The 12,601-nt window shown below is 39.5% G+C and overlaps 1 protein-coding gene and 1 pseudogene across 3 annotated transcripts; one reads left to right on the top strand and one right to left on the bottom strand.

Annotated features, from left to right (window-relative positions):
* Positions 1-1,460: 1,460 nt before the first annotated feature.
* LOC307034939 (GTPase IMAP family member 7-like) lies at positions 1,461-3,266 on the bottom strand (annotated as a pseudogene). The gene is made up of 2 exons: positions 3,227-3,266; positions 1,461-2,371 (listed from the first exon to the last, which is right to left on the bottom strand). The product of its transcript is annotated as a GTPase IMAP family member 7-like (transcript).
* Positions 3,267-4,793: 1,527 nt separating this feature from the next.
* yif1b (Yip1 interacting factor homolog B) lies at positions 4,794-12,466 on the top strand. Of its 2 annotated transcripts, none has more exons than XM_079675108.1 (8): positions 4,794-4,970; positions 6,569-6,665; positions 6,934-7,063; positions 7,198-7,302; positions 7,536-7,672; positions 8,823-8,978; positions 9,175-9,268; positions 10,988-12,466. In XM_079675108.1, exons 1-8 carry the CDS (start codon positions 4,925-4,927, stop codon positions 11,141-11,143), a joined length of 921 nt encoding a protein of 306 aa, XP_079531234.1. In that variant the 5' UTR covers positions 4,794-4,924; the 3' UTR covers positions 11,144-12,466. The 2 variants fall into 2 exon arrangements, with proteins under 2 accessions (XP_079531234.1, XP_079531235.1); XM_079675109.1 differs by having other exon boundaries at positions 4,795-4,961.
* Positions 12,467-12,601: the final 135 nt, after the last annotated feature.

Below are 12,601 nucleotides of genomic sequence, written 5' to 3' on the forward strand. Positions count from 1 at the left end.
GAGAAATGCAGCACTGCTCAGATACTGCCAGGCTTGCAGCGTTTTTTTTTTTTGCTTGTCTGTGCTTGAAATGAGCTTCCCGAGTTATTGAATTTAATTTCTAAAGACAGCTTCACCCCAAGCCACTTATGTGTCTCTAATGTCACAGCACAGCAAGCTGTTAACTGTAGACCCCTATTGTACTCTGTGGCCTTTGGAGCAGTTACTACCGCATGAAAAAACCCAAAAATAGTTCAGGTTGAGGACTTTGTGTGTGTGTTAGCAGTAAGAGCGAGAAAAACACTGCACATTTGTATGCCCTATATGAGTGTGTAGGCATGTGCATGTGAGTCAGCGCTGCTTTAAAGCAATGTGTGTCCCCTTACGCACAGTACATTCCATTTTAGGAGAGATGGTCATTCTCCCTGAGGGCTGGTGAGTCCAGCTGTCAGCAGAGAGAGTGAGACACTAAGTGGTTTTGAACAAATGTGGACTGATAAAAAGACAGGTATTTCTTTCATTTTTCACATTTATTTATCTATTATCAAACAGTTTGTACAATTGACTGTTTTATTTGCTTCAGCATTTCTGTGTGTCTGCTCATTATGAACAATTCTTTACACATCCACTTCCCATCTGCCTATAACAGATTTTTGACATAGATAGAAAAACATATACTAAAAAAAGACTGACTGTTACTTGCGTCCCCAAAGGCTTCACACACAGATACATGCACACATACGAACAGATGCTCAAATACCAAAAAGCTGCTCTTTGTCTGCTCTAACTGCACTGTCCGCAAATTTGGTTTACTGTTGAGGGAACTCACAAAGTAAACATTTTTAACAAAGTTACATCCACTACAAAATACAGCGAGGTTACTCAGAAACGGTAGTATACTGTTTTAAAAATTGCATTGAAGGTTCATTAATGTATTGCCAACCACATTGAGAAGAGGCATAATCTTAATTCAGAGTTATGTTTCTAACACAACATATTAAATCCAATAAAATTCACTACACGTTTAACTCTGGTTTGGTCTCCACCAACACCTGAGGGATAAACCTGAATATAATTATGAACAGGTACAGTAGGGGATTTATAAGAACATTTTCAATGAAAACATGAGCAATGGAGCCACAGGTTGATAAACCAAAACAATGAAGCTAAAATGTTTTGTCAAGCTGATGGGACCTGCAGATTTGTCTGATAATTATCTGTAGGTTTATTTCATTGTTTATATTTAATATTGATTTGTGCAACTTTAAGTTACACTATTTGTAAGTATGTATTAAGTATCTGCAGGACCTTGAGTTACACATTTTGAAGTGTTCTTTTTCCGTACTTTCCTTTTCTTCTGCACACTGGCTTGACCAAGCAGTATACATTTAAATGATTGTACAGTACATTTTTTTTTCGAAGCTTTTACTGCAGCTGGTGCCAAGACCCCACCACAGCCCCAACAACCCCCACCACTGCTCCTAAAGGCCCTGACACACCAAGCAGTCACCAGAGGCGATGCAAACTGGACCTCCAACAGAGCCTGCTGCAGCACCGATTGCAATGCCCAATTCAGCAGTTGTTACAATCATGCCAGTTTCAATGAATTTGTTTTTCTTCTCAGCCTTCTCTCTTGATTTTTTTTTGATTGTCTTTATCAAGAGACTTTAACTCTTTCTGCAGCTGTTCGCCTTCCAATATTAACCTCAGTTTTTCTTCTTCTCTGTGTTTCTGCTCGGCACTGGTCTTCCTAATCTTCTCTTCTTGTTCTCAGATCACTCGCTCAGCCTCTTGGAACATGTCGTTTGTGTAAAATGTTCCTCCATTATCACAGACCATGCCTATTATCTTTGCAAGCAGCTGAGGGACCTGACAGTTTTCAGGAACTCTGTTATTAGACATGATACCGACCGTTGCATTTCGCAATCAAGTGGCTGAGCGGTTTACTTTTTCTGAAAAAGTCTTCAAACCTTGTGCGTCCCAGGAGGTCACCATGAGTGAACAGGACCAGGGTGGGAGTAATATGCAGCTTTGTCACAGAACACCTGCCACAGGAGTTTGACAGTTTTCTGTTCTTCCTCTGTGTATCTGCCCAACTTGACCACAATCAGGAGCGTATGGGAACCAGGAGCAGAGAAAGAGATGCAGTCTTTCAACTTTCTGACCACCTCTTCTTCTCTTTACTTTGTATCGTAAATTCCTGGTGTGTCAATGATCGCAACCCTGCGTCCATCCACCGTTCCTTTGGCCTTTTCACACTCCAACGTCACAGAGCACGGAGAGAGAACTGATGTCAAAGCCTTTCGATTTAGGATGGTGTTTCCCGATGCACTCTTCCATTTTCCTGTCTTTCCAATAAGCACCATTCGTATTTCTTCATTTGGGTCAAGACCTACAAAAAAATGTGAGAATCCCTTTTAGTGGTTGGTTTTGTGTCTCGGCAGATCTGTTAGTATTATTTCTCTGTGAGTCTTTATTGTCAAATTCCGTGTCTGCCATTTCCTGTTTTACTTTGTCATTTCCCTTCTCATTTCAGGTAGTTCGACTCCTACCTTGCCTGTTTGCCCACTGACCTGGTTATCTGCCCCGCCCTTATTGTTTGCACCTGTGGAGTCCCTTGCTTTTGTATATATTCTGTGTGTTCCCTGTGCTCAGTGCCAGATCGTTTTTGAACCTTGTGAATGGCTTACCTTGTTTAACACCTTAGTAAAAACCTTTTTATTGAATCATCTTTTGTCTGAAGTCGTGCATTTGGGTCCTATCAGTTTTGTGTGCCCCAGTCGTAACAGTTGGCTATGGCAGTGATTTCTTCAATATATTTTCTATTTTAGGATCTTTATCACTAGAACTATAAGTATAGCAACATCTAAAAATGATATCTCTGTTGATAAGTGGATCTATAGAAATTCTTCAAAAAGCAGTAACCTGGATACATTTAGTTTTTTTTTCTTTTCAGACAGATCTTTGAGTTGTATTTTCTTTTGAACAATTCAATGGTATTTAAAGGCTGAGATAAGAAAAGATCAAACAAACACTTAAAATATAAGTATTGAACAAAATAATACATGGCATTAAGGGGCACTTATTTGATTCCTTGCTGTCTGTCTGCCTCTGACTTCTGTCTGTCTCTGAACACTAGGGCCATGGTTTTACAGATGTGGAGTCCACACACTCGAATATGGAAAACACTTCTATCTTCTCAGGCAGGCTCATGAGATCTGATCCTCTTCGGAGTCACATAAAGTACCAGTGTTTAACTCTTTGTTCTTCTGTTGGCAGCATTCCATCTCCCTTGTTTAAATGTCAACACTCGAGTATGACACACATTCTATTAACCGAAAGTAATAATATGCAAATGTTTCCAGGAAATAAATGTAGGACAATTGCAAGGAGGCGTGTATTACCCATAAGAGGATGATTAATATTTCTGGGAACTTTTTGAGAAGAAAAAATTGAAAGGATTTTAAATAAAAGGTTACATAGAGAAACAGCAAAAAGTGAGTATTGGAGAAGCCCTCATATGAAGTTATTCTCTACTATTCTCTTTCTTCTGGGTAACATTAATGTGTGAAGCATATTTCAAATCAATCCATGAAATAATTGTTGATAATTCAGTCTGATGATGAGACCCATTTTATTATGTCACTTTTTTGATTGTGGGATGTCAATTAGTCACACATGGATACACGCAGTTTTCTTTACAACAAGAACCAGTGTGATTGCAGACTTATAGTATTTACATTTGTATTCCGTCCTATAGAAAGAAAAAACAATGTCCATGACCTATTGAATGTTTATCGCTGTTGTGTAACTCCTAGATACAGGAATGTGGCTGCTTGTGTTTCAAAAATAGATGTTACGTCTGTGTGTGGAAAATCCCTCAGTGACACATACTGTATGAAAACAAAGTAAATAATACAAAACCTGAAAACCAAGCAGGGACCATAAATGACGAAGCAACACAATATACTGGTAATATAAAACTAAGCAAAGCTTTCTTATTATGGAGAATGGCCCTTGACAGTGTTTTTTTTAATGAAACTTAATTAAATTGTAACATGTAATCAGTAATTTTTGTTGTAGTTAGAAGTGGAGCTGGGTCTATAATGGATTGCAGTAAGATTTCTCCCTCTGAAATGTGTTGTAGAAGCAAAAACTAGCACAAAAAAAGAATATAAAGTACATAACAATTGCGTACAAGTACAATTAATAACATTTGCTGAATTACAATAACACTGTGAAAAATAAAGTTTCACAACAATGTAAGGGTTGTAATGGTAAGGAAAAGCCTGTGCTGATGAAATTAGAAAGCTTAATATGGAATGAGACCAATTTGAGGTAAAACATTAAATGAATAAAAGGCAGAGGTGGGAAGTAAATAAGTTTTACTCAAATACTGAGCGTCTTTGAGTTTCCAGAAAAGCGCTATATAAGTCCCACGTATTATTATTATTATTATTATTATTATTATTAAGTCCAATTTGAGATAGGCCTACTCATATTTTACTTGAGTATTTCCACTTGATCCTACTTTGTACTTCTACCCCACTACAATTCAGAGGCAAATCGTGCACATTTATTTTGTACCTTTTGTTACTTTGCTGATTTGGAATAATGATGTGAAATAAAAACAACGCTTAAAAATGACTAAAGTCACATCTGGAGTAAAATTCACTATTCCAGGTGTGACCCTGCAGTATACAAAATTAACAAGATGTGAGTTAGGAATTCTTTATTTATCCTGTGACGCTGTGAAACAGTAGGTGGCGGTATTAACCTTTCATGTTGGTTTGAGGTGTGTAATTTAAACTAAAGAAGAAGAAGCAGAAACACTTTACTTCCGTGTCAGATGTTCTGCTTCGCCCCGTAGCTTGCTAACTAGTAGCATCTGCATCGTAGTTGAGTCTGTGAACCTACATCTATTGCTGCAATCCTCACGGTTCAAATGGATTATACTGCAACTCAAAGTGGGTTCAGACAGCGTAAGTTACGTACGTGATTTTGTCAATCAACTCAGCTTTTAGTATTAGCTAACGCCTGCATTTGCACATTCTGTACTTGCTAGCTCTCTACAGTGTAAACAGGACTGAGTGGAGGTGTTGCTGGTTCCAGCCGGTTGAGGCTAACAACTAGCTATATATAACAACTTGTAAAAACAGAGACTCAAAAACAGTCCTCTGTTAAAGTCCACCAGTCTAACGTTAGCCAATCTGAGAGATATTATCTGTTTAATAAATGCTGAATTAACGTTAGTAGCCGTTAGCTTGTCCACAAACTATTAATAAACACTGTATACATTTATAATGTTTACTGGTTAGCAGAGGTGGAAAGTAAGTACTCAAGTACGATACTGAAGTACAATTTTGAGAGACTTGTACTTTACTTGAGTATTTACATTTGATGCTACTTTGTACTTCTACCCCTCTACAATTCAGAGGTGTATTGTATACTAAAAGTACTCTACTACATTTATTTAATACCTTTAGTAGCTTTGCAGATTTGGATTAATAATGTGAAATATAATCAACACTAAAACAAGACTTAAGGCTCATCTGGAGCACATTCACAAGCTATTTAAAGCTAATACAAAGTATTTAAAACTATCTGCACTTTTAGTAACTTTGATAAACACATTGATGCATCAATAATTATAAAAACATATCATATTCTGAAATTGACTCATTTTCACAATACGTACTTTTACTACTGATTTGTGGTGGGGGAAAAAAAGTATTGATCAATTGATAGACTCAAGTAAAGTATACAAGTCCCTCAAAATGGTTCTTGTTTGTTGTTATTGTTGGTACAGTATTTGAGTAAATTGACTCTGACGTTTCGCCACTGCCTATCATTCTGTGGGTTTTATATCTATCCATCATACATGTATTGCTATTAGGATTATCTGGAAAGGGAGGTTCAAACTGAAACTGTAAGTGGCTTCTAAGGTGTGATGTAATCTGGCCTAGTGATACATGTGTGATAAGGTTATTATTACTCCCTGAGGGAATGGATATACAGAGCTCTTTCTTCTGCACAGGGCCTTCACTGGCCTCTGGTGCACAGTCATACAAATAGTTGATTCTTAAACTCTGATCTTGATTTGTATTTTGATTAAACATGATGCGGAAGCAGTGGTGCATTAAATATGCTGATGTTTACCACTTTGTAAGCAATACCTTAACTGTTTTGGTGTGTAGTAGTTAACCAACGGAGGTCCATGTATATTTCAAAGTTTGTAATGTCTGTTATATGCTGTCAGACTGAATAAGAATAGAAAAAAAGGAAATAATTATGTTTGAAAAAAGAAAGTTTGAAAGTTTTGCATGTTAAAAATAATCTATCAGCATGTCCACAGGAAGGGCAGACGGAATAACTTATTGGATGTCACTGTATTTGAAGATCAGATTTATATGAAGGACATAAAAAGTGATGCATGCTGGTTTCTAAGAAGTTATCGAGGCTGCCTTGGCTTTGCTCGCTTTGCTTACTTTTCTACCAAATATTTGCATCCCCTTCAATTTTGATTGGAGAGGTCCAAATCTACTCCTTTTGTTTGAAATATCTCTTACCGGTCTGTTTCTCCATGCAGAGCCTAATATGCATATCGACTCAATGGACGGTACAGATGGCAGCCAGCTGTTTGAGGATACGAGTGGAGTTGCAGCGGGACCACAGGCAGGATACAGGTGGGACACAGTCTGAAGTTAGGCTGGATATTAAACTGTTTAGGATATACTGTCCATTTGTGTTTTGAATTAACGTGTTCGATACAAAATCAGGCTACTATGATAACGTTACGCCAACTCATTCACTATCTTTTATTTCAGCTTTGCAGTTGTTTTTTGTATCGTCACTCCTCCCAATAAAGTGGACTATATGTTTGTGTTTTATTAGCCCTATGATGACACATTATGTTCCTAATACTTAATACATGTTCTTGTGTCCTGTTGGCAGTAACCAGCAGGCTGGGCTTCAAGCAGCAGGATTCTCCGGCCAGTCCCTCCTGTCAGACCCAATGTCTAACCTGGCGATGGCTTATGGCAGCTCACTGGCTTCCCAGGGGAGGGAAATGGTGGACAAGAATGTAAGACTGAGTCATTCATGTTTCATAGCTTATGACAAAGGGGATCTTCAAAATGGTGTCAAAGGCCTGGCGATATATAAAGTCAAGGCAAAAGCTGTCTGAATAATGCACGTGTGTATGTCTCTATGTTTCAGCTGGACCGGTTCATTCCAATTTCTAAGATGAAATATTACTTTGCCGTGGATACTGTGTACGTGGGGAAGAAGCTGGGCCTTCTTGTTTTCCCTTACATGCATGAGGTAAGTCCTGCTACAGACACATGTTATGCCTGAGCCGGTGGAGGTAATTGTTTCTATGTGAAAATGTGCAGATTTGTTTCCTTTGAGCTTCTGAGGCTTTCCTTAAAGGCTCCAGGTTTAGACAAAACACTTATTTTCTATTTCTGCCTGTAATCTATTCTACCATACTACATGCTACAATTAATTCAGTAACAATTGAGCATGTTTTAAGTGTGTGATCCTGTGTGTTGTAGAACTGGGAGGTGAGCTACCAGCAGGACACTCCTGTGGCTCCGCGCTTCGATGTGAACGCTCCTGATCTCTACATTCCCGCAATGGCCTTCATCACATACATCCTGGTGGCTGGACTGGCCCTCGGCACACAGAACAAGTACCGTAATTTTCAGACTATAAGGCGCACCTGAATATAAGCCGCAGCAGCTAAATTGAATGATGTGTACATATATAAGCCGCACTGGACTATAAGCCGCAGGTGTTTTAATGTTTCATTACCATATGTAAGGGTTCGTGCACAGAGGGGATTGTCGGGAAAGAGATGGCTGTTTGAGGAAGCTCCCATTTATTAACATTTCAACAAACAAGTTGCATATTTGCATAACGTATTCAAGTGTTAGCATTTAGTGCAATAGTAGCTACAGAACATGTACTGTGTAAACTGTAATGTATCACATAGCGTTTCAGACACACAAACTTTTCAACTTTCAAACGTAAACGGTGCGCTCCCAGCGCACGTACCGGCGGTGATCTACAGCAGTGGTTTTCAACCAGTGGTACGGGGACAAACTGTCTCGCTCTCGTAATGTGTGTCTGTCTTGCTCTCGTTCTGTCTCTCGCACCACTCTCGGTTCCACTTTTACTTTTGCGCGCTACCTGTCTCACTCTTTTCCGGCCTCCAGCTTTTCCTGCTGGAGCCCGCCGCTTAAAGGTGGGGGGTGCGGACCGGCCATAGAGCCCATAGAGTTAAAGGTGGTGGACTGTAACCTGTAAAATCCATAGATTTAGGAGGTCCCCTAGTGGCCGTTAGCTGTAAAAATCCATAGATTAGCCGCACCGTTATACAAGCCGCAGCGTCGAAAAATGGGAAAAAAGGCGCGGCTTATAGTCCGAAAATTACGGTACATACAACCCTGGTCCTCCTATCTGGTTGGAAAAGAGATATTAGTCTAACAGTGCATCTAAGCATTGAGTATTAACGGTTAGGTTTCTATGTCTTCCTAATTGTACGGCTAGCTTTACTTTCTTATGCACACCAACAGTGCAAAAGGTATTTAAAAAAACTGCCTTCTGTCGGCTAAAGGATAGCAACAGCTTCAAAGAACTCACAATATCATGAATTAAAACCAGGATTTCAACTTCAGGGTTTTTGCAAAAATATCAACATGTATCCAGTGGATGAAAATGTTTTTATATACTTATGCTCAAAGCCTTTTAATAGCCACTTCAGCTTGCTAATAGATAATGATGTAATGAGTTCACAGTATGTACATGCATAGAGACTGTATCTTTCTGTGCGCCTTCAGGTTTTCCCCGGAGCTGCTGGGAGTTCAGGCCAGCTCGGCGTTGGTGTGGCTGATCATGGAGGTCCTGGCAGTCCTGCTGTCTCTCTACCTGGTGACCGTCAACACTGACCTCACCACCATTGACCTGCTGGCCTTTTCTGGATACAAATACGTGGGGTGTGTACACCATCTTTCTATGTTTTTTTTCTTCTTCACTTGTATTACTTCATTTTGCTCATTTTCTTTATTGGCTTATTTTCACTAGAACAATGCTCCGAAACACTACATCTCTGAAATGTTCTTAGTTCAACACTAATGATCTGTGTATTGTATGCCTAACCTGTGACTGTGTGTCTCCCCTCTGTTTCCTCAGGATGATCGTAGGCGTTGTGTCTGGCCTGTTGTTCGGTCGGCCAGCGTACTATCTCTCTCTGCTGTGGTGCTGCGCTGCCATCTTTGTCTTCATGGTAAGGAGCAATATCTATTAACATCTGAGGCTTAAAATAATTTGTCTTAATAGACAGATTTTCTGTTTAAAAATAATTGAGGACAGGTGCCTGCTGCACAGGACGGTTATATTAGACGCCTGTCACTGCATAAAACTAAATATTCTGGAAAAAAAGAAAAAAAATGAGAACCAAAATCCAGAATATCACATTGTCTGATTTTTAAAGAATTTATTTGCAAATTCCTCTGTAAAATAAGTATTTGATCACCTACAAACAAACAAGATTTCTGGCTCTCACAGACCTGTAACTTCTTCTTTAAGAGCCTCCTCTGTCCTCCACTTGTTAACTGTATTAATGGCACCTGTTTGAACTCGTTATCAGTATAAAAGACACCTGTCCACAACCTCAAACAGTCACACTCCAAACTCCACTATGGCCAAGACCAAAGAGCTGTCAAAGGACACCAGAAACAAAATTGTAGACCTGTACCAGGCTGGGAAGACTGAATCTGCAATAGGTAAGCAGCTTGGTGTGAAGAAATCAACTGTGGAAGCAATTATTAGAAAATGGAAGACATACAAGACCACTGATAATCTCCCTCGATCTGGGGCTCCACGCAAGATCTCACCCCGTGGGGTCAAAATGATCACAAGAACGGTGAGCAAAAATCCCAGAACCACACGGGGGGACCTAGTCAATGACCTCCAGAGAGCTGGGACCAAAGTAACAAAGGCTACCATCAGTAACACACTACGCCGCCAAGGACTCAAATCCTGCAGTGCCAGACGTGTCCCCCTGCTTAAGCCAGTACATGTCCAGGCCCGTCTGAAGATTGTTAGAGAGCATTTAGATGATCCAGAAGAGGATTGGGAGAATGTCATATGGTCAGATGAAACCAAATAGAACTTTTTGGTAAAAACACAACTAGTCGTGTTTGGAGGAGAAAGAATGCTGAGTTGCATCCAAAGAACACCATACCTGCTGTGAAACATGGGGCTGGAAACATCATGCTTTGGGGCTGTTTTTCTGCAAAGGGACCAGGACGACTGATCCGTGTAAAGGAAAGAATGAATGGGGCCATGCATCGTGAGATTTTGAGTGACAACCTCCTTCCATCAGCAAGGGCATTGAAGATGAAACGTGGCTGGGTCTTTCAGCATGACAATGATCCCAAACACACCGCCCGGGCAACGAAGGAGTGGCTTCGTAAGAAGCATTTCAAGGTCTTGGAGTGGCCTAGCCAGTCTCCAGATCTCAACCCCATAGAAAATCTTTGGAGGGAGTTGAAAGTCTGTGTTGCCCAGCGACAGCCCCAAAACATCACTGCTCTAGAGGAGATCTGCATGGAGGAATGGGCCAAAATACCAGCAACAGTTTGTGAAAACCTTGTGAAGACTTACAGAAAATGTTTGACCTCTGTCATTGCCAACAAAGGGTATATAACAAAGTATTGAGATGAACTTTTGTTATTGACCAAATACTTATTTTCCACCATCATTTGCAAATAAATTCTTTAAAAATCAGACAATGTGATTTTCTGGATTTTTTTATTTATTTTTTTCTCATTTTGTCTCATAGTTGAGGTATATCTATGATGAAAATTACAGGCCTCTCATCTTTTTAAGTGGGAGAACTTGCACAATTGGTGGCTGACTAAATACTTTTTTGCCCCACTGTATATGCATGTTGTTTTTGAATGGTTGATATAAAGATTGTCTCCAACGTGTCCCTCCTCAGATCCGAACCCTACGTCTGAAGCTGTTATCGGAGGCGGTGGCGGAGGGGAGGCAGGTGAGAGGATCCAGAAACCAGCTGAGGATGTACCTCACCATGTCTATAGCAGGAGCTCAGCCCCTCTTCATGTTCTGGCTCACCTACCACCTGATCAGATAAAACCCACACACTCATTTGTAATAGATGGACTTTGCTGTCTGAACTCCATATCGCCGCCCGTAGAAACACACACATCAGAGGAGCTGGACTTGGATGTAACCCACAACGGCCCACAGCTTTTTGGATAATAAGACCCACTCCATGTATCCATGGAGCTGAACAACACATGCTAAAAGACGATTCAGAGAAGATGTCTCTCTTCTCACAGCACAGTCCCGTGTCATTTGAAAACTGTTGCCTTTTTTTTTGTCCTTTTATATGTCATGTCTTCAAAATTGTGTAGCGAAAGTGGCTTTATGTTGGGTTTCTCTGTGTAATTATCTGTTGATTATGTTTATTTAAGTAGGTATGTTTGTGGATAGCAAAAGTATTATGGCAGCGGATGCTGCTCTGGTCTGATATCTCATGTCATTTTTCTGAGCTGACTCTAAACAAAGCACACTAACCTCACACAAACCGTCCATGGAATGACAAGAAGATTCAGGTTTAAAGGTGATTCAAATAACCTTTTCACTGCGCCTAATGTTTATATTGCGGCTGAGAGAGAAACCTTTCATCATCTGGAACCGAGGGTTATCTAACTGGTGTCACTGGGTGACGTAGCACCTCAGTTTTAATCTTTTTGTATGTGCTTTGATACATGTATGATCTTTGCTGCATGACAACTGTTGAATAGAAATATCAACTCTGCGTAAGCCACGACTTTAAGGTGCAGACCTTGCAATGTAATGTTGAGTTGACTTTGATATCCTTTTTAAAAACTAAGTAAATTATTTACTGCTTTTCATATTGAAAGTCTGGTGTTATAAAGAAAAGGGAAGAGATGAGATGGTCTGTCCTGTGAAAATGTGTTGTCTCTTTGGGATACTTGAAATACTTTCATGTGCTTTAATGTAAATCATCTTATGTCACCATGTCACTAAGTGTCAGCTTTTTTTATGTTGCCAATGTTTACTCAAACCAAGGTATGATTTATAAACATTCAAATTAATTCAGGAAACTTAACAATTCAGGATATTTGCAATTCAGATGATTTCTGATAATTGATGATGAAACGGTTTTGTCAATAGACTGAGGTGCCATTAAAACATTTTTCCAAATGTTTTGACAATGTTCATTCAAACAGGATACCTGAAATTGTAGCATCTCGTTATAAATGACTCATTCTATATACATATAGCTGGCAATATACTTTCTTTTTTTAGGATTAATCATTTGGATCCCATCCTAGACTGTTTAATAGGCTGGAAGCATACGACCTATCAAATCAAGCCATTGAAATGATATGACGATTGGACAGATGAATAAAGTCAAACTGATGGAGCTGCTGAGTTGTGTGCTTATGTGCTCGAAATGTGCTTTACTTGTTTTTTCTCATGTTATATTGTTTTTGTTTGTAATCCCTATTACAGCTGCTACATTCGCATTACATGGAGAGGAAGTATGTACAAATATTTG

Source organism: Notothenia rossii (genome assembly GCF_949606895.1).
Source record: "Notothenia rossii genome assembly, chromosome: 4".
Taxonomy (NCBI): Eukaryota; Metazoa; Chordata; class Actinopteri; order Perciformes; family Nototheniidae; genus Notothenia; species Notothenia rossii.

Excerpts from the sequence above, each read along its gene's own strand:
- yif1b (XM_079675108.1), top strand. The coding sequence starts at position 4,925 with ATGGATTATACTGCAACTCAAAGTGGGTTCAGACAGCGTAAGTTAC. Across the intron at positions 6,666-6,933 it reads GGACCACAGGCAGGATACAG|TAACCAGCAGGCTGGGCTTC; the intron begins GTGGGACACAGT and ends TCCTGTTGGCAG. Across the intron at positions 7,673-8,822 it reads GCCCTCGGCACACAGAACAA|GTTTTCCCCGGAGCTGCTGG; the intron begins GTACCGTAATTT and ends GTGCGCCTTCAG.